Source organism: Pelophylax lessonae, assembly GCF_965119305.1.
Source record: "Pelophylax lessonae genome assembly, chromosome: 1".
NCBI classification, from domain to species: domain Eukaryota; kingdom Metazoa; phylum Chordata; class Amphibia; order Anura; family Ranidae; genus Pelophylax; species Pelophylax lessonae.
In genome coordinates, this window is record NC_138768.1 from 439,528,158 (window position 1) to 439,551,435 (window position 23,278).

Below are 23,278 nucleotides of genomic sequence, written 5' to 3' on the forward strand. Positions count from 1 at the left end.
TTACTTCCTCAGCATCCAGTGAATCCTTGGCCATTGCTGTACATAATTCACCATTTCACCTTCCCCATTCCAATTCTTTTTGTCCTCTCGACGGTGATTGGCCTGTGGTGACCCATACCCTTACTGAGCCTATTGAGACTCCCACTCCTTCCCCTACCATTTTGCCGGGGCCAAGAGGCTCTGGCCCTAGCCCCCTTCCTTTTTTAGGACTACCCCCCACCTGCCCACCCGAAAAAAGAAAACTTCAAGAGGTAGACGTGGGGGTCGCAAACTAAGAGAACAAGAACAAAAAAGACAGAAAAGAGGTATAGACAACAGTGGCCCACAAAATACCACAATTAAAATTTAAAACTTGTCCTCCCACCATTTGAATGAGGCTGAACTCTCTTTATTGTCCAGAGTTTTTCACCCAATGTTAGGGCTAATAAATTTCATATTTTAAAGACCTCAATCGATTCATCAGAAACCTGACAGTCCAGCGGCATTACACCACAGTTACCATTCCATCCACAGGTTTTTCCAACAGCACCCCCTCTTCCAACACAAGCCCCCCCACTGATATCCTGGAACCTGCATGTTTACGGGATCTTTGGGAAGAAGGGCACATAGACAGTCAGCCACTTGAGGCCTGCTTTGATCCTCCTGTCACGCATACCTCCTTCCGTCCACGTTCCTCCTTTTACCCCTCCCAGTCAAGAGGTCCTTTCTTGGAAGCCTACTATCATGTAGTCTACAAGGAACTTATCAACATGTGTGACAATACCACCGCACAGAGGTCCAATTTATCATCTTCTGAACTGAGTGCCCTCACAGCACTTAAACAGAATGGCAACATTGTGATCAAGCAGGCCGACAAGGGAGGGAGGATCATGGTGCAGGATCGGGTGGCTTACATCAATGAGTCTCTACGACTATTGTCTGACACCGACACTTACACCGTTCTTCCTCATGACCCCCTCCCAGAGTTTCAATCGGCCCTTGGGGAGATGGTACAGGCAGCAGTTAGGGCGGAGGTGCTCACCGAGAGAAGGTCAATTCCTTCTCCCCCCGGCATGCAGCACACCGTATTTTTATCATCTCCCCAAGGTCCACAAATACCTGGTGGACCCTCCAGGGAGACCCATTGTGGCCGGCACCAACGGTTTCATCAGTGGTCTTTCCGAGTATATCGATTGGTTCTTACAACCCATCATACAACAGCTTCCATCATACATCCGAGATTCGGGTCACGTGTTGGAAATGCTCGGGAATTATCCTTGGGACAACCGGTACCATTGGGCCTCCCTAGATGTGTGTTCGCTGTACACGTCAATCCCCCATGACGTTGGCATCCGAGCTCTCCATCACTTTCTCACCGGGGATGGACAATTGAACCCCCTCCAGGCATCTTTTTTGGCAGAGGGAACACGTTTTTGCTTAGAACATAATTATTTTTCTTTCCTTGATAAATTTTACCTGCAGACCAAAGGCACTGCCATGGGAGCAAACTTTGCACCCTGCTATGCCAATCTCACCATGGGTTTTTGGGAGGAATTTAACATCTGGCACAACAACCCTTTTTCCAAGCACTTAGTCTATTATGGTCGTTACATAGATGACGTGCTTATTATTTGGGGACGGAGACTTGGACACTTTTCAGGCTTTTGCTGACCATTGCAACAACAATACCTTTGGCCTGACCTTTACACACGTAATTGACCCTGTACGTTTGGTCTTCTTGGATTTGGAGCTCACTCACGCTGACGGCGCCATTGTGACTCTAAACCATTCCAAGCCGGTGGCGGGCAACTCCTATTTACATTTTGGGAGTTGCCACCACCCCTCTTGGAAGAAGAACATACTTAAGGGCCAGTTCCTGAGGCTTCGCAGGAACTGTTCCCGGATGGAGGACTACGTAGCCCAGGGTCAACTTATGAGAGAAAAGTTTCTGGAAAAAGGTTTTCCCGAGGATTTGATACAAACAGCTTTCACAACTTGCATGGACCTACCCCCATTGGTAATTCAGAGGCCAGTTCTTCAGGGATTGGAGTCACTCACCAAGCCAGATTCATTACCGGTTTCAATAACAATTATAAACAGATCACCCACATTATTATAAAACATTGGTCAATCCTACGATCCGATCCCAGATTAGGTCCCCATCTCCCCCTGGCCCCTCAGGTTATTTATAGGAGGGCGCGTACCATCAAGAACAACATTGCCCCTAGCAAAGTAAATAGACCCACGGGTGACAGAACTATGGACATCAGGTCCTACTTTAATGACAGAGTGGGCACCTTTCAATGTAAGAAAAGGAGTTGCCTCACTTGCCAGTTTATACTCCATGGGCGCAACTCCTTTTGTGACACACTTGGCAATAGTTATTCTATCCGTCAGTTCATCACATGTTCCACACAGTTTGTGGTATATGTGTTGCACTGTCCTTGCAACCTTCTTTATGTTGGCCACACTATCCGCCATTTACGTACACGGATAGGCGAGCACCGTAAGGCTATTGTCCAAGGATTGACCACTAAAAATGGAAAAGTTCCTCACAGTGTTCCCCGCCACTTCACCACCCACCACAATGGTAATTTGCAAGCTCTGAAAGTTTGGGCCATTAAATTTGTTCCCAAGGGCACCCTTACCAACAACAAACGTTTCTCCTTGCTTTGCAAGAGAGAGACATTCTGGATTTACAAACTCAACACACTTTCCCCCCATGGGTTAAATGAGGAATGGGACATATGTTCCGTGATCTAAAGGTCATCTGTTTCCTCCCCCCCCACCCTCTTTCTCTCCCCCTTCATCATTCATCACCTACCCCATATGTGTTTTATTAATTCCTTATCTTTTCTCAATACATTTCATCCATTCATCACTTTCCTTCCCCCGGGTTTATTTTTCATATTTGATTTTAGATTCATTGCTATCCATTCTTCATTTGGCCCACATTTATTATTTTCCAATTTTTTATTTTTTATATATTTTCTTTTCTTTAATATATATATTTTTTTATATATTTTTTATTTACAAATATCTTTTGGTTGTTCATTATGCATATGTCCACAGCTTATGTGTATTGGTGCATCATTCTGTGTATTGATTTTGATTTTGTTCACAATAGTGGTTTGAAGGTGGAGCCAGGGAGTGGGTGGTAACGCCTCTCCATTCCCCTCCCTTTCCCTTTATTTAAATCCCTTTGGGCTCTTTCACACGGGCGTTCCGTATGTCCGTTTTTCATCCCATCCGTTTGCGGATGAAAGACGGACATAATGTATCTCTATGTAAATACGGATGTCATCGGATGATCATCCTCTGACATCCGTTTTTTGTCAGTTCAGTTCAGTTCAGTTTTTTTGAACGGAGGAGAACCCTATTTTTTCTTCCTTTCAAAAAACGGAACTGAAGCAAAAACGGATGTCAGTGGTGTCATCCGCAGACATCCGTATTTACATAGACATGCATTATGTCAGTTTTTCATCCGCAAACGGATGGGATGAAAAACGGACATACGGACCGGATGACACAAGTGTCATCCGTGTCCGTTACAAAAAAAAAAAAAAGGACCTGATCGGGCAAAAAAAAAGGAACGCCCGTGTGAAAGAGCCCTTTCACGTTGCCACTAGAGATCTGACGAAGGGCTCAGCCCAAAACATGTCATCCTCCATCCTGTGGCTTCTTGCTTTCCCCATTGCCAGGTAGCCATTGCTGCTGTAGGGTGAGTCACGTCCGGTGCGGTGAGGCTGACATTCACATCGGGAACGGTGATCTGAATGGACTTCCGGGAGTTGATTGTCATCCGCTGATGACGTCATCCATCAGCGCTGCTCCAGTCGCCTGAAGCAAGGAGACGCCGCTGTGCTGTAGGTCAGCTTGCGGCTGGTTTGGGCCACGGGGGGTTGAGCTTCCCCCCCCCCCTCCTTTCTCCATCACCTTCAGGTGTCTCCATCTCCCTGGCACAATCGTTCCTGATGCCCCTTCACAAGCTGAGGATCTGGGTAGTCGATCCCACCCAATCCCTGGGTCTCCTCAACAGGTATTGCCTCACAGCTGGATGCACCCTGCCTAACAGTGCTTTTACCGATTTTAATAAATATGACATTTTTTCACTGTGACTATTCATTTTTAATTGTGAATTTAAGTGCCCACCTGTCATTATTTTTGGGAGCGCTATCATACCCATCAATTTGTTGTGTCATATGTCTCTCAGCTGGATCTGAGCATGGGTCAGCTGCAAACCTGATATAACTTACTGGCACTTTGGCTAAAATCCGTCCATCCCATACAGCTGGATACCACAGTTCTTGGGACCACTGACAAATCGTTTTTCAGCGCCAGGAATTGCTTGTATGTGTTAAAAATATGGGATTGCCCACCTAAATTTTACAGCAAGCAAGATAATGCTTTACACATGCTGCAGCTGCAAAGCTTCGCTTCTGCTACAATTTTAGCTTGCAAAGTTTGACAGCTGGCTCCACCTTATTATTAACCACTTCTGGACAGGAAGAATTTGCCCCCTTAATGACCAGGCCATTTTTTGTGATTCGGCACGAAAAAATTGCGCGATCGTGCGACACTGTACAGAAATAAATTTATGTCCTTTTTTCCCACAAATAGAGCTTTCTTTTGGTGGTATTTGATCACCTGTGCTTTTTTTATTTTTATAAACAGAAAAAGAGCAACAATTCTGAAAAAAAAATATATTTTTTTTCACATTCTGCTTTGTAACATTCCCCAAAAAATTTTTAACTATCAGAATTTTTTATCCTTTTAGGCCAATTTGTATTCTGCGACATATTTTTTGTAAAAAAAATCGCAATAAGCCTATTTTGATTGGTTTGCGCAAAAGTTATTGCATCTACAAATTAGGGGAAAAATTTATGTCATTTTTTTAATTTATTTTTTACTAGTAATGGCGGCAATCTGCGATTTTTAGCGGGACTGCGACGGACAGATCGGACCCCTAACTGACCTTTTTGACACTTTTGGGGGGACCAGTGACATTACTACAGTAATCAGTGCTAAAAATATGCACTGTTACTGTAATAATGACACTGGGAAGGGGTTAACACAGTGGGTGATCAAGGGGTTAAATGTAAGCCTAGGGGAGTGTTTACTATCTGTGGGGGGTTGGGCTTTTGAAATGATCAGAGACCTGTGATCCTATATAGAAGGATCACAGGCACTCTGTGATCATTTCAGAGAGAAGAACGGTTAGCTGTGTTTACAGCAGCTGACCATCCTTCTCTCTCAGCGGAGAGCGATCGTGGGCTGCCCGGCAGCAATCGCGGCCGCCGGCCCCGTGCATCGGCATTCCCCTCTGCCAAGTGGAGCAGATTCTGATAAGCCCCCCTGCCGCAGACACCCCACAAACAAAGGCCAAGATTGTGGGGAAGAGTTCTTTGTCCTCATCAACGTGGGGACAAGGTGCTTTGCCCTGTGGCCAGGTATGGTTCATAAGTCGGGGGGGGGCACAAGCTTGTCCTCTCTCTTTGCTGGCCTGGGCCAGGCTGCATACTCTGATCAGGGTCTGGTGTGGATTTTTTTTTTGGGGGGGGGGGTCTTTTGCTTTTCTTTCCATTCCTTTTTTTTTTTTTTTGCATGCCCAACCCTAAATAGACTTGAAAGGCCATGCATGGATAACTGGGGGGAATCCTCATATTTTTCTGGGCTCTTTTGCTTGCATGCCTGGGGATTTCTAGACATGTAAGTGAATGGGGCCAGTGATGTCACTAATTGTTAAGGACCCAGCCGTGCCTGTCCCACCAGCATCCTAACTATTTAAAGTGGGAAGCTGTCATGTAGAATGACAGTAGTACTTACCTTATCCATTTAAACCCAAACACTTATTAATTAAACAGGTCTAATTTAATGCAGATAAGGGACTAAGTGAGTTTAATTACCCCCTTAATCAACCACAGAACCTGTGTAATTAATACGTGTTTGGTTACAACCCTAGTAGTATTACAGCTTTTATATATGACATTTGACTCCTGTTGACATATATAGAAAATCATGTACTGAGAGTAGGTTACCAGGTGGAAGCCCACCACTGCCTAAGGCTCGGTTTCCACTGTTGCGACTTGCTGTGCGACTTGACACATGTCAAGTCGCACAGCAAGTCAAAAGTCATTCATTTCTATTTGGCCCGTTCTCACTGCCGCGACTTGAGTTGCGGCGACTTGAAAAGTAGTTTGTGCACTACTTTTGGGCCGACTTCAGTGCGACTTCCTTCTATAATGAGGGACAAGTCTCACTGAAAGCCGCGAACAAGTGAACACAACAGAGTCGCGCTAGAAGTAGCGCGACTCTGTAGCCGCAGCAGTGGAAACCGAGCCTAAAGGTACAGCAACACACCGGAAGCCCAACATCATTCAAAGCAGCTGAAAACCCCCACTGTGTTTCTGTATCAAATCCTATATTTTATTCTTTATGACAATGGCCCCTGCACTGTGCACTGTGGTTCCATCATCACTGCTAAGACCTGTAGTCATATAGAAGTCAGTGGTATGAACCACTGAGTTCAGTAGGGGACCAGCAGGTCAACACTACTCGGAGTCTTTTTTTCTGAAGAGTCTAATGGGCCATACACACTATAAGATTTTCTGAAGACTTTTTTCTTTAGACTTACCAAAACCATATAATATGAGGTCAAACCTAAACACTTTCAATTTGTATGCAATCAGTCAGGCCCTTGCACTACATAGAAAAGGTAAATCTGAAGGAAATCTAACCACAAAAGTTGGATAGTGTGTATCCAGCTTTAAGCTGAATACACACTATACAACTTTTGTGGTTTGATTTCCTTTAGATTTACCTTCAACTATGTAGTGCAAGGGCCTGACTGATTGCATACAAATTGAAAGTGTTTAGGTTTGACCTCATATTATATGGTTTTGGTAAATCTAAAGGAAAAAAATCTATAGAAAATTGTATAGTGAGTATCCAGCTTTAGTTGTATTATTTCTCTGCATCAGAGTAGTTTTCAGCCACCTGGGCAGTAGGAGAGATAAGTGTTTACTATCGTCTATCGCTCTTTCAGGCACTTTGATTTTAACAAACCAAATTATTCTTTTTTTGATTAGATTATGTAATACATTAATTTAGACACTAGATGGCAGCAAATCAATATGTTTGTGAATTTTATCAAACAGATTACACCGTTTTTAAAAAGCTAACGAAAAACAGCTGCTTTCACTATTACTAAGTTCCAGTTTTTTTTGTGAGAAAATAAGATTGACTGTATTTAGGAGAGGAGTTCGTTTTTTAATAGTTATATTCTGGATATAGACCGTGTGGGGAAAATAATTAAAAAGGACAGAAATTAGAGATTTGCTTTCTAATTACAATTCCCACTTACTACTAAAGTAGAACTAAAAGCAAATCTTTTTTTCTATTTTTGATAGAATAAGTGAGGGCTATAACCCCTGTCAGTTTTGTTTTTTGCAACCTGTGTCTCATTTGGGAGATTTCCCTTCACTTCCTGTTCTTCCTTCCTATGCCAAGCTATAGCAAGGGGCAATTTTGTTTCAGGTATTATTAAACTGAAAATATTTATATAGACAAAAGCAAACATTTTTGTAAAATTGCAACATGTCAGATATCTGTATTAATATTCTGATCTGCTTTTGAGGAAAAAAAAATTGGAATCTTTTTTTTTTTTCTTGTGGTTCTGTACATCTGATCATAGAAAGAAATTTTAAAGAGGTGGTTGACCGCCATCTGAAGCAATTACTGTATACTAATTACCCCTTTAGGAGTCATCCATTTTTATCAGTCGGCTACACATTTCATTAAACAGAACCAGGCCCTGATGAAAGAGAACCCTCTAAACCCCCCAGAACACTTTGTCTTTTTGTGATATAAGAGACTGAATGAAATTAAATCTGGACTTGATATGTTTTGGACCTTCCCTTTATGCACACCCAATTCCTGCTTGGAGCCAGCACTCATGGGAGAGCTGCCTTAGAATAATGATTCCCTTTACGTTGCCTACAATAACAGCCCATTCACACTAGCACGACTTGTGAGGCGACTTGTGTCGCCCCAGGTCGCTTGACATAACAAAAGCAATGTTAATCAATCAGTGCCGTCTTGAAGTCTCCGACTTCAGAAAAGGGTCCTGTACTACTTTGAGGCGACCTGTGATCCGACTTGTCCCATATACTTCAATGGGAGTCGCCTCCTTATCTTAATTGAAGCGACTTGTTATCAGACTTTCCAGGAAGAAGCAAGAGATTAGCCAGGCATTCCCCACATTGCAGCCATGCCTATATGGTATATATATATATATATATATATATATATATATATATATATATATATATATGTGTGTAATGGTATATATATATATTCCATTATCTCTGCTTGGTCTGTGTGAGTGGCACTGGTGGACACAGATAAGTGGCATTGGTGGACACTGATTCATGGCACTGATTCGTGGCACTGATACATGGCACTGGTGGACACTGATTCGTGGCACTGATACGTGGCACTGGTGGACACTGATTCGTGGCACTGATTCGTGGCACTGATGGACACTGATTCGTGGCACTGGTGGACACTGATTTGTGGCACTGATACATGGCACTGATACGTGGCACTGGTGGACACTGATTCGTGGCACTGATATGTGGCACTGGTGGACACTGATTCGTGGCACTGGTGGGCAGTGGCACTGGTGGACACATACGTGGCACTGGTGGGCAGTGGCACTGGTGGACACTGATACGTGGCACTGGTGGGCAGTGGCACTGGTGGACACATACGTGGCACTGGTGGGCTGTGGCACTGGTGGACACTGATACGTGGCACTGGTGGGCAATGAGGAAATGAGTAAAAAAAAAAAACAGTAAAGGGGAATTGGGTCACAACACATCATATTCTGATTGGCCAAACACAAAGTCGTCTGTCATATAAGTCGCACAAAATAATTCAGAAGTCGCGGTAAAGTCGCGGTAAAATCGCGGTAAAAAGTCGCTCCAACATGGGGTGACTTATGGTCGCCGCAGTGTGAACCGGCTCTAACAGCATCCTTATTCTCAAAAATAAAACAATAATAAATAAATAATATTGAAATTGTTTCCTATTGTGTTTTGCTACCTCCTTAAAAAGTCCACCATGGGCTCTCAAACTTCTCATTTTCTCCCTCACTTCATTGGTTTGAAAGGAACAGTGCTCTTTCTTTGTGGTAATGTGCACTACAAATCCCATAATCCATTTTAGGAGTGAGCATCAGAGGGTGTCTACGTTCCTACATAAGGGGACAATGGAAAAAAAAAACATTTAGACACCCTCAGTCAATAGAAAAATCTAATCATAGCAGCAAAAAAAAAAAAAAGGAGTTTGGAGATTTAGAGGAGGCTGAGAGCAATAGAAGATTATATAACCACTTCCCGACCACCCGCCGCAGCTTTACTACGGCAGGGTGGCTCTCCTACGCAAACCGACGTAGACCTACGTCGGTCACGTGCGGGAAGCTAGGGGGCGAGCGCGTGCTGGAGGCGGCCGATGCACGGGTTAGGCGACTCCGATTGCCGCCTGACACCCGCTATCGCTCCCCTCTGAGAGAGGACAGTCTGTTGTAAACAGAAGTTTAGTGTCTTTTTAGAACTGACTAAAAATAACTACTGCTTTACCAGATTCGTTAACATAGAACCAACATGCAGATCACATTCTGACATTGGTGTGACTTCATTTGCTGCAAGCTTCTCCTAGATCAATAGTTTAGAAAGTGTTGAAGTCAGCGAATCGGTATTAGGCTTCATGCACGCATGAAACACAGAGGACATATAGTGTGCAGGGCCTGTATAATCACTTTCCGGGACCCACAGTTACCATGCCCATTGAGATTAATTAGACCAGCATTTTTCAACCAGGGTGCTTTCTGGGTTCCCCAGGTGTGCCTTGGCAAAATGCCTAAAAAAACAAACAAATTGCCACCGATTACCCAAAAATTGTCAACAATCCAGTGAGTGATTGAAGCTTGCCTTTTTGTTACACAAAGCCACAGATTTTTATTGTGCAGCATTACAACTTTGGGCACTTGTGGGCCAGCCACTGGCATCCTAACAACATATTATGTCATTGGTTGCTATGAACGATGTTCACCGCTTGCACAGCATTCTTGTTTGTCCCTCTACTGCTCCTTTGTCAGCACTGGGGTCACGTTAGCAGAGAAAGGGGGAGAAACTGAGAGAGAAGAGAAACTCTAGAATACTAGTCAGTACCGGTGTGCAAAGGTGGAGGAATAAATCATTTCTAATAATGGGTTTTCCCACATGCGTGGATGCTGCTGCAATATGTAAAAACTATTATTTACATTTTTTACATTTTAGATTGGGGTGCCTCGAGATGTGCACAATTTTAAAGGAATCAGGAAATTTCCCTGTTGCTGTTCCCTTTGTTGTTGTTCCCTTTCCATGACTTGATAAAGCGCATGGCACGTAACATGTAGTCATGGCAACCATATAGCTTGTGTCCCACCCTGGTTCCTGGTATTTTCCCGCAAGTGGCACCTGTCCGGCTGATGTCACCGCTCTGGAACTACAGCAGAGTCCTTTCATCCTCGCGCCGGCTGGTTTCTGGCTTTGTGCACACACTGCTCAGCAGTCCTGGGAGAATGACCTCCTCACACTCGTGTTGCTTGCTGCCAGGTGCCTTTGTCCACTCCAGCCCAGGGGGATGTAAGCATTTTATGTACTTTGTTTTCCGGTTATCAATACCAATAAACTGTTAACCCTTTCTATACTGGATGTTCACCTGACTCCTTTATCCATTGCATGCCGGTGTGGTTCATGCGCTGCCTTCCTCATGTACTTATGCACTGAGAGTTGCTTAACCACTTGCCGACCGGTCATGTTGACCGTACTGCGGCAAAGTGGCTCGTTCCTCCCCTTGCGATCGCCGCTGCTCTTCCCCGATCATCGGGGAATCGAGTCTGGAGATCCGCCCACTTGTGTAAACAAAGCGGGCGGATCTCCTAAGTGACAGACAGAGTCAGATTGCAGGGTTCAGCATAGCTGAACCTGCGATCTGTCCCTGTGTCACTCAGTCACCTCCCCCCACACATGTCAGTAAGCACCAGGCATACATTAACCCCTCCCTCTCCAATAAAATAACCCCTTCCCTGCCAGTGTCATTTTTACAGTAACAGTGCATATTTATAGCACTGATTACTGCAGTCATGTCACTGGTACCCCCAAAAGTGTCAAAAATGTCAGTCAAGGGTCCGATCTGTCCACCACAATGTCGCAGTCCCGCAAAAAAAAACGCAGATCGCCGCCATTACTCGTTAAAACACCAAAAATTACAGAAATCTTTCCCTTAGTTAGTAAACGCAATAACTTTTGCGCAAACCAATCAAAATACGCTTATTGTGATTTTTTTTTTTTACCAAACATAGGTAGCAGAAAACAAATTGGCCAAAAATTAAAAAAAATGTTGATTTTTAAATTTTTTTTTTGGGGGGGGGGGGGGGTTTCATATAAAAAAATGTGAAAAATATTGTTATTTTTTCAAAATTTACGCTCTTTTTTTGTTTATAGCGCAAAAAATAAAAATCGCACAGGTGATCAAATACCACCAAAAGAAAGCTCTGTTTGTGGGAAAAAAAGGACGTAAATTTCGTTTGGGTACGGTGTCGCACGACCACGCAATTGTCAGTTAAATTCGCACAGTGCCGAATCGCAAAAAGTGGCCTGGACGTAAGACAGCAAGATCCTCCGGTGGTAAAGTGGTTAAAAGACGCGCACAAATGTATATGTCAGTGTACATTTGGGAGCTTTTTGCAATCTCCAGCCCATGTCCTCATACAGATGCATCTTTTAGTTCATCTTGTTGGGTGGCTGTAGGTGGAAGTCCTGCAATGACAATTATGGTTTTTCTCAGCACAGGATTCCTGTAAGACCTGTGTACTTTTAATGAGGCCACAAGATTGCAACAATGCATTATTTTATTCCAATCTCAGCCACACGAACATGAAACTCATAATATCTTTTCTTTCTTCTTTTCAGATGCCAGATGTCCAACATTAGATCCCAATACAATGCATCCTAAGCTGAGGCTCTCTGAAGACCTCCTTACAGTGAACTGTGCCTGGTTTGGGAAATTTAACTCCAGCCACCCTCAAAGGTTTGATAAACTCATGCAAATACTAAGCAGAGACTCCTTCTTTTCTGGCACACACTACTGGGAGGTAGATGTCCTTCAAGCAGGACAAGGATGGTGGATAGGCGTCACTTACCCATCCATCCAGAGGAAAGGAGACTCTGAGTTCAGTCGCCTCGGATGGACCAGTGGATCATGGTGTCTTAAAAGATTTGATGATGAGTACTGGGCTTTCCACAAAGGAGAAAGGAAAGCAATTCATCTCAACAACCCCCCAGAGAAAATTGGTGTTTTCCTGGACTATGAATCTGGAGTTCTTTCTTTCTTTAATGTCACAGCAGGAATGAGGCACTTGCATACTTTTCGCTGCAGATTTACAGAACCTCTGTATCCTGCTCTACGGTTATGGGATGGATCAGTCAAAATTTGTAGACTGACTTAAAGCTGAAGTTTAGTGGGGGTTTTTTTTCTCCTTTTCCCTGCCAGAGCCATTTTTGCATTTTTTGCACACAATTAAAAAATAATTTGAGGCCTGAAGATTATATGAAACCCCAAACATTATATATTTTCTGAAAGCAGACACCCTAGAGAATACAATAGTGGTAGTTTCAATTTTTTATGTCACTTGATATTACCGCCAAGGTCTAGGAAACCCAAAATTTCAGTAAAAAACTCACTAAAGTGAAATTTAGGGCAAACGAGCGCAATATATTACCCACATTTTTGGTAAGATATATAAAATATAAGGTTGCACCGAGTAATTAGCTACCCACAATGGTAAACCTTAAATCTGTGTGTGCCTGTGAAATGGCGACAAACTTCAGTACCCTATATTTTCTATAGGCGACACTTCAAAAGCCCCGTTTAGGTTATAAGTTTACTGTTATGGAGGAGATCTTGTGCTAGAATTATTACTCTCACTCCGGCCTGTGTGGTGATATGTAACGTGTGTCGCAATTGATATTTCATGCATAGGTGCCCCTGACGCATGCATTTATGTTCGTACGTGCATATATGTGATGGGAGGCCTCAAAAAAAAATTTTGGGAGGTGGATTTTATCTGCTTGGGTGTAGCTTTTTTTTTTTCTGCAAAAAAAAAAATTTTTGCTTAATTTTTGTTTTGTTTTTCATCACATAGGAACAAAAAGTATCCATGTGATGATTTTTAGGTGACAGCATAGGCATGCGCATAGGGTGTTTCAGGTGTGCCTGGGCACACCCTAATCATTTTGTGTGGTGCCAATTTCCCCTGCTCCCTGGCACTCCCCCTGCAATGCTGCCAGCTTCCCTCCTCTCCTCTCCCGCCAGCTGCTCGGGGGGATGTTTCAGGATGGAGAGCAAGGGAAGGGGCTGGTAAATATTTCATTTACCATCCCTTTCCTTTTCTGAGTAAACACAGTGAGTGATCTGTACTGATCACTCCTGTGTTCATTCTTAACTGAAGCATAGTAAACTGTCCAGTGCAGCTGATTGCTGCAGAGAAAGGTACTAGGAAATCTTTGTCCACAGTGCCTTTCTCTGTCTAGTGAGACATCACTATTTCACCAAAGCCTCCCAACAGGGCTGCTAAAAAAAAAAAAAAAAAAAAGTAAAGTAATAATAAAAAATAATATTGTAAAAATAATTAAAAAAAAAATCTACTGACACCAATCTCTGCTCTATTGACACCATTCACTGCTCTGTTCATATACAGGCATGTGTGTTTGTGCATACCCTAATGCAATAGGTTGCACACACCAATGGATGACAGGTTCTCTTAAATGAGACATGCAGGGTCTAAAAGACAATGCAGGTCTCCTCTGGGGTCCACTGAATGTATTGCAATGCAGATCACATTGCAATACATGCCCTCCCGTCTAGCCGGGGACACTTAGAGCCTGACCTGGAAGTGACGTCATACTTGTCACTTTCTGGGTGTGCACGCCCAATTTTTCAGTTTTTTTATTTGTTAAAAAAGTTTTAAATATCCAATAAATTTTCGTTCCACTTCATGATTATGTCCCACTTGTTGTTGATTCTTCACAAAAAATTACAGTTTTATATCTTTATGTTTGAAGCCTGAAATGTGGCAAAAGGTCGCAAAGTTCAAGGGGGACGAATACTTTCGCAAGGCACTGTAGGTGAAGGGTGTGTGCTAATGAAGTCAGCTGGTAAACTCCTTCCTGTGTCTTACTAGTTTCTCTGTCCCAAATCGACATGCCAGCAATCAAAGCTTTATAAGAAATACAGCAAGGGCTAAGGTAAGGCCTTGTTCTCAAAATCAAAGAAAGCTTATTTTTTTCTGCCATCAAGGCAGTGGCATACCTAGAGCATTTGGCACCCGGGGCGGATCCTATATCTGGCACCCCCCCACTTTAAAAGGTAAAAACACCCGCAAAAATTTGTAATGTCTCCAAGAATATTTATTGCACAAATTTTACAGCCCCCCTATCACAGTGCCCTTTGCAGTCTGCCCCCCCTGTCTCTCTAATCACAGTTCCCCCTTTTGCACTCTCTGCCTCCCCTGCACAGTCTTACCTTTGGCATAAACAGATAGCTAATACTATTATCAATGTGTTTAAATTTGAGTAAGAGATTGGAGACATGCTAAAGGAGATAGTCAGAGAATGAGGACATGATGCAAGAGATGGTCAGAGACTACGGACCTAATACAAGAGAAATCAGAGACTGAGGACATGATACAAGAGATGGTCAGAGACAACAGACATGGTACAGGAGATAGTCAGAGACTGAGGACATGATACAAGAGATGGTCAGAGACTGAGGACATGATACAAGAGATGGTCAGAGACTACGGACCTAATACACGAGAAATCCGAGACTGAGGATATGATACAAGAGATGGTCAGAGACAACAGACATGGTACAGGAGATGGTCAGAGACTGCAGACAACATACAGGAGATGGTCAGAGACTGAGGACATGATACAGGAGATGGTCAGAGACTGAGGACATGATACAGGAGATGGTTGGTCAGAGACTGAGGACATGATACAAGAGATGGTCAGAGACTGAGGACATGATACAAGAGATGGTCAGAGACTGAGGACATGATACAAGAGATGGTCAGAGACTGAGAACATGATACAGGAGATGGTCAAAGACTGTGGATATGATACAGGAGATGGTCAGAGACTACAGACATGATACAAGAGATGGTCAGAGACTGTAGACATGATACAGTAGATGGTCAGACACTGCAGATGTGATACAAGAGATGGTCAGAGTCTGCGGACATGATACAAGTGATGATCAGAGACTGCGGACATGATACAAGAGATGATCCGAGACTGTGGACATGATCCAAGAGATGGTCAGAGACTGAGGACATGATCCAAGAGATGGTCAGAGACTGAGGACATGATCCAAGAGATGGTCAGAGACTGAGGACATGATCCAAGAGATGGTCAGAGACTGAGGACATGATCCAAGAGATGGTCAGAGACTGAGGACATGATCCAAGAGATGGTCAGAGACTGAGAACATGATCCAAGAGATGGTCAGAGACTAAGGACATGATCCAAGAGATGGTCAGAGACTGAGAACATGATCCAAGAGATGGTCAGAGACTGAGGACATGATACAAAAGAAGGTCAGAGGCTGCAGACACGATAGAAGATAGAAGAGGACTAGGGGGGCCGGAGAGCACAGGGCAAGCAGGGAGCACTGGAGGAGCTGAAGGGTGCGGGGGGGGGGGGACTGGACTGGAGAGAATTAAGAGGGGTTTGAAAAGCATTGTAGGGGGGTTGGAAGGCGCAGGGGGTGGAAAGCACTGGGGGGGAACAGGGAAAAACAGGGGGATGGAGAGCATAGGGGGAACTGGAACTCACTGAGGGGGGAGCCAGGGAGCACAGGGAGGTGGAGAGCACTGGGGGAGCCAGAGAGCATAGGTGGGAGATGAAAAGCACTGTGGGGAGCTGAAGAGCACTGGGGGGCTAAGGAGCGCTGGGGGGGACAAGTGCACTGAGGGGTTAAGAGCATGGGGGGGGATTAAGAGCAGGGGGGGGTGTTAAGAGCAAGGGGGTGTTAAGAGCACTGAGGGGGGTGTTAAGAGCACTGGGGGGAGGTGTTAAGAGCAGAGGGGGGGTGTTAAGAGCAGGAGGGGTTTTCAGAGCACTGGGGGGGTGTCAAGAGCAGGGGGGTTTTAAGAGCACTGGGGGGGGGGGTGTTAAGAGCACTGGGAGAGGGGGGGTGTTAAGAGCATGGGGAGGGGGGGCTGGAGAGCACTAGGGGGCCAGCAAGTTGTATAGGAGAGGGGATGGGACAGCTGCATATAGATGATTTGATCTTTACATATTCCTCCTGCAGCCGCTGAATGACTGCAGGAGGGAGAGGAGAATCAGCCATTCAATGGCAGCAGGAGGGATACGGAAAGAGGAATTCCTCTATATGCAGCTGTCCCATCTCCTCTCCTATCCAGTCACACACACACACACAGGAGGCTGCTCAGTGCTCACCTTCTTCCCGCCGGCCGCCGCCCCCGTGAGCAGCGCGGACTGAAGGAGCTGCCTCTGCAGCTCCTTCACACTGATATGCGGGCCAGCCTGACACCCCCCCAGTGCGTGGCCCCCAGCACCCCCCCCCCCCCCCGTTGGTACGCCACTGCATCAAGGTACAATACTGGTATATTGGAACATATGGGAGCTGGAATTTAGAAAAAAAACTAGGTGAACCTATCCTTTAATATTAGCAGCAGCAGTTGTGCCAGCCAGGCACTCATGAAAAGTGCCAACCATGCTATTTCTGCACCAGTGCTCCATTTATAGCACAAGTCCCATAAGTCTCCACAATACAAAGCATTCCCTGATTTGGAAATGGATGGATGATTGAAGGGCCACCTCCTGCAATCACGGAACACTTTGCATTGTGGAAACCTCCAGCTTAAGACTCCATTCACACCTGGGCGTTTTTGAGTGTTTTTCAGCTCCAAAAACGCTCAGAAAAAACGTTCCAAAATGCCCAACAAGTAAAACCCCATTCATTTAAATGGCTCCTGTTCACATCTGAGCATTTTGCAAAACGCCTGTAGCTGAAAAAAGTACATGAGCTTCTTTTTGGGCTGATTACCAGCGTTTTTGATAGATCTCAATGCCTGCCTCCAAAAACGCCTGAAAAAAACGCCTGAAAATCGCAGTAAAAATCTCGGTAAAATCGCTGTAAAAATCGCGGTAAAACACTACGCTCAAGTGTGAATGCAGCCTTAACGTTATATAGTCATTGGGACCCTCTATGTTGAAAAATAATTTGGTTTTACAGTGTTACTAAACCCACAACAGTAAAATCAGTGTGTATAGGCACTAAAGCATGCTTATTATACTCACTGTGGAATCTAAAAGATTATTCTATTCATTTAAAAACAGGACTGAGATAATAATAGACTCAAATATTATCGCAATCACCCTGCGCTTAAGGAAAAAAGATAAACAAATAAATAATATGCCAAATACAAATACACCAATCTGACATATATAGCTGCTACTTTAAAATAAATACATAACAAAAAACATGTGTTAATCCCCTCAGAAGTCAGTAGGATAGAAAAGTTCAACACATAAGCAGCGCTATGAAAACACTTAAAGAGTCCGCATCTGTGAATGAGCCAAAGTCCTCAGGAGAATGATAAATCCACGGATGAAGGTAAAGTAAACTTCCACCACACCACGTGACCCCCTCAGGTATTGCTCACTCACCAAAAATAATTGTATATAGAGCCTTTTAATCTCCTCCAATCACACCGGATGTAGACCACTCCACGATCTTTAGGCACAGATATCTCCCCAATCTGAGTCCTAGATATCAAGCAGTCTCCATACTCCAGTATGTCAGACCATCCGCAGTGAATACACAAAGAAGAAAAGGGCTTATAGGGCAGTAAATCAACTCTGTTTTATTAGTTAATAATCGAGACCTCACCGCTCCTCTCCCACTCCCCTGCTTATTTGCATCCGTCAGTCACAGGCTCCAGCCGGCATTGAGAAGGATATAGAGGCGAGTCTCATACAGCTACTTAAAATACTGATGTCGGGGTGTCCGCATGCTCATGCCCTGACATGTTTCGCCATCACTCTGGCTTCTACGGACGGCGCGAGCACGCGGCACCACCACCTCCCTTTATCTCACTCCTCTCCGATCAGTTAACCCCTTATACAGGCTTGCTATCACTACTGACAGTCTACCGCAAGAGGAAATTGATCCTGGATCATAGGAGGACATTGATCACGGTATCAGACACTCCAGAAGAGCTGATATATATGTGTGGCTAATATTGTGAAACATTAATAGCAACATCAGCAATTTATTTATGATATTAGAGGGGAGATAACAAAAATGAAATTGGCCGAAGCGCTCTGCATAAACCTGCTAAGCAAGTTAAAACTGCTATATATGTTAAAAGCAGTCACAATGTCTCATAGCTTTATGGAAAATAATTCCAAATCTATAATCAATTAAGCTATGTCTATAAATCACAGCCACATATATCGAATAGATCCGGAGTTGCACACCACCGATCATATATCAATACAATAAAAAATAGATTTTAAACATCTGTTACATATAATAAATAAAACATCCACATATAAGCTAAAATCACAGCACAAAGTGTCTATATTATAATTGAGTTATAAAAAAAATGCTTGACTATTGCTTATCCCATAATTACTTCTGGTATAGAAGTCAATTCTATATCCATAAAAAGGGCGTTGCTATGGGCGCTAAGTTCGCCCCGAGCCTAGCGAACCTTCATAGGTATATCTATTCCACTTAGAGAAAAGAGCTTGTTCTATATCGGCGCTATATAGATGACCTGTTTTTTATCTGGAACGGGTCGGAACCATCTTTGAGAATGTTCACAGATCATCTTAATCAGAATGCCAACAACATCAAGCTTGAATGTAATTGGAGTAAAGAGAGAGTGCATTATTTGGATGTTGAAGTAGGGATTCAACAGGGTCATCTTCGCACGAGGGCATATTTTAAGCCAACTGACCGGAATGGCTATTTGCCTATGTTCAGTGGACATCACCCTCAGTGGCTGAGAAATATCCCTAAAGGTGAGTTCCTCAGAATTAGGAGGAATTGTACCAAGGACTCTGATTATTTCATGCAAGCTCAGACCATTAAAGATAGGTTCATGGAGAAAGGATATGATGGTTCCAGGCTAGACAAAACTATCCATGACGTGGGTCTGATGTCCCAAGAGATGTGCCTGCATGATAGGAAGGCTCCTGTGAATACTAAGCACAAATGGGGCTTTATTACACAATTTAATGAGCAGTATAGGGAGGTAGAGGACATTTTCCATAAGCATTGGAGGGTCCTCTGTATGGACAAGGTTTTAGGTCCAGTACTTCCACCCGAACCAGTATTTATATACAGGAAATCTCCATCCTTTGGGGATCAAGTGATCAAAAAAGTTCTAGACCCCCCTATTAGACCGAATTTTTTCTGGGATAGGGTTGGTTTTTATTCATGCCGCAGATGTATATGTTGCAGGCAGGTAAAGAAATACAAAGAGCTAAGACTTCTTTTGTTTCAAGTGCTAATGGTAAAAGCTTTGAGATAAAGAAGTTCATCTCTTGCCAATCTACACATGTAGTGTATTGCCTGGAGTATCCGTGCTGGCTTATTTATATAGGTCGCACCAAATGGACATTGTCTAAAAGGGTCTCTGAACACCTTGCTAACATTGTTAAAGGTTTCAAGTACCACAATTTTTCCTTGCATTTTCGGTTGGAACACAACAGAGACCCTTCAGGTTTAAAATTCTGGGGTATAGATAGGATAGATCCAGCGTGGAGGGGGGCAAATCTAGTCAGGGAGCTCTCCAAACGGGAGACCCACTGGATTTAACAAAAGGTCATAAGGTCCGTTATATTAGTTAGGGTTTGGCTAAATAAGCATGAGTTAGGGATTGGTCAGTTTAGGGAACGAAAATGATAGGTCAGTTAGAAACAAGAAATTACCGTTAATTGGTTAAAATTGCAAAATTTCAATACCTTGAAGCTGACTGATTCCCTATAAAAATAGAGAAGGTAGTCAATATTTTGGCAGTTGGCAGGAGCAGAGCAGGAATTCATCCCGTCCTCCCTCCCAGTAATTGGTGTTAGTTGTCGTGAGCTTTGAGTAATGTGTTATTACAATATTGTCAAAGTTGGGTAACTTGAGCTTTAGGGCTAAGTTACAGTGGTTATATATATAATTATATATATATATATATATATATATATATATTTATATATATATATATATATATATATATATATATATATAGGATATATATTTGTTTGCTAATTCGAGCTCTAGGGTTGAATTAGTTGGTGTATGTTGTTATGTTAATTTAATAAAAGGCCTCGGCCATATCATACTATATATATGCAAGTCTGAGTGTCATTTAATTATTATTAAATAATTATAAGTAAGTAAAAATTTTTGGAGTTCCGCCTATGTCACCATTATCTGACCAGCTCCTTAACACCCAAAGGCTTGAACGTCGAACTAGATGTCAATTGTTTTATTAGTGACTATTGATGTGCAGTTTTTTATTGACACGTAGATCTTTGTCCCCGGTTTTACTATTCATCTTTTAATCGTGAATTTTATCTCCGTGCGTCTAGTTAACTATTTTAGAATTTTTAATGTCCATATTTATTTAATTTTGACTGAGTAATTTTATACCTGTCTAATTATACATATTTAAGCTGCTATTAATTGTTGAATTTTAGCATTTAGGTGTATTCGATTGAGTATTTATACTAGTCTTATAGCCTATGTAGGCTGTTAATTATAATATAGACACTTTGTGCTGTGATTTTAGCTTATATGTGGATGTTTTATTTATTATATGAAACAGATGTTTCAAATCTATTTTTTATTGTATTGATATATGATCGGTGGTGTGCAACTCTGGGTCTATTCGATATATGTGGCTGTGATTTATAGACATAGCTTAATTGATTATAGATATGGAATTATTTTCCATAAAGCTATGAAACATTGTGACTGCTTTTAACATATATAGCAGTATACCTGATCGGAGAGGAGTGAGATAAAGGGAGGTGGTTGTGCCGCGTGCTCACGCTCTCCGTAGAAGCCAGTGTGATGGCGAAACATGTCAGGGCGTGAGCACGCGGACACCCCGACATCAGTATTTTAAGTAGCTGTATGAGACTCGCCTCTATATCCTTCTCAACGCCGGCTGGAGCCTGTGACTGATGGATGCAGATAAGCAGGGGAGCAGGAGAGGAGTGGTGAGGTCTCGATTAGCACGTTGATACTTTGTATTGAGAGCTGTTATTATATTTGCTGTGAGTGCATGGAGTGAGGGACAGGGGGGTTTTTAACTAATAAAACAGAGTTGATTTACTGCCCTATGAGCCCTTTTCTTCTTTGGGTATTCACTGCGGATGGTCTGACATACTGGAGTATGGAGACTGCTTGATATCTAGGACTCAGATTGGGGAGATATCTGTGCCTAAAGATCGTGGAGTGGTCTACATCCGGTGTGATTGGAGGAGATTAAAAGGCTCTATATACAATTATTTCTGGTGAGTGAGCAATACCTGAGGGGGTCACGTGGTGTGGTGGAAGTTTACTTTACCTTCATCCGTGGATTTATCATTCTCCTGAGGACTTTGGCTCATTCACAGATGCGGACTCTTTAAGCGTTTTCATAGCGCTGCTTATGTGTTGAACTTTTCTATCCTACTGACTTCTGGAGGGATTAACACATGTTTTTTGTTATTCTATTCACTGTGTAAAAAGAATGACTGATACTTCTCTGACTCTCTCTTCCTTCCACTGTCCCCAATATATTTCCTGATAATACAGAGCCAGGGGACAGGCTGCACATGCTTACTTTGGTGTGTATTGCTAGAGACATTTTTTTTCCCTTGAAAGGGTGCATGTGATCAGCACAGGACCAATCAGCACTGTCTAGATAGAGGGTCAGGCGTTCTGCATCCTGATAGGACAGTTAGTGCAGAATGAAAACTCCTCCTAAAAGCTTTAACCAGACACTCATAAAAGTCACAAGACCGCTATATACTGCTGATGATGAATTTTGCAGTTTATATTTACTAAAATATTTGCATTTCCATGTGTACTGTGGGAGACCAAATATGGTGAATGCACGGTCCTGGGTTTAGTAACACTTTAAGTTAGCTTAGAGAAAATGTGTTAACTCTGCTACTGGGATCACAGGAATCTGTCAGCATACATTGGAGTATGTTTGACTTTTTCAAACAAATTTTTGTCAGATTGGCAAAGTAATTAATGGGATAAATCATTTTTTAATTTTTTTTAAATGAGTGCTAGTCACTTAACGTGATTGTAAAGTCTTGTTTTTTTTTTCTATTAAAATAACAAACATGTTATACTTACCTGCACTGTGCAGTGGTTTAGCACAGGGCAGTCTGGATCCTCCTCTTCTTGGATCCCTGACTGAAGCTCCTGACCCCTTCCTCCTATTAAGTACCCCCACAGCAAGCAGCTTGCTATGGGGGCACCCGAGCCAAGCCGCAGCTCTATGTATCTATTCAGACATTAAGCCGCTGTTCGGCCCTGCCCCCTCTCTCTCCTGATTGGCTAACTGAGTTTGACTGACAGCAGCGGGCGCCAATCAGGAGGGAGAGTCCCAGGCGGCTGAGGCATCATGGACATTACTGGATAGAGATAGGGCTCAGGTAAGTATTAGGGGGGCTGCTGCACACAGAAGGCTTTTTATCTTAATGCATAGAATGCATTAGGATTTAAAAAACTTTCTGCCTTTACAACTCCTTTAAATACAAAATTTAAAATTTGCATCTGTGGGGATTTACTTAAAATGTATTGCTTTTCATCAACTCCAGTCCAGCCAGGGAAGTACATTTCAAGGGCTTTCAACTCACCTTTTTATAAAAGAAAAGTTGAAAACAATTCACAGGGTAACCATCGCAGGGGTTTTCAGCATCACCACGATGGAACATAAATTTCCAGCCTCTTGGCTATCCAAACTTCAGATTTAGCATGTTGCCTCAATCAGCTTTGTGACAAACAGGATTTACACCTTGCCTGCACAGGCTCCTACCTAATGACAGATATGTATGGTGGCAGGCAGGCTTTGACTCTCAGCCGTGAGCTGGAGCCAGCTGTCAATCAGGCAGCTGGGCAGATCCATGGCTCTGCCATGTCAACTGACAGTGGGCTTTAG

The 23,278-nt window shown here is 43.1% G+C and overlaps 1 protein-coding gene across 1 annotated transcript in view; it reads left to right on the plus strand.

Moving 5' to 3' along the window:
• TRIM14 (tripartite motif containing 14) overlaps positions 1–12,701 on the plus strand; it is a 129,452-nt gene extending 116,751 nt beyond the window's left edge. Inside the window, exon 6 of the mRNA XM_082243811.1 lies at positions 11,997–12,701. Within this exon, the coding sequence (XP_082099937.1) occupies positions 11,997–12,532 (536 nt within the window). The 3' untranslated portion in view covers positions 12,533–12,701. The remainder of the gene's footprint in view (positions 1–11,996) is intronic.
• The last annotated feature ends 10,577 nt before the right edge of the window (positions 12,702–23,278 follow it).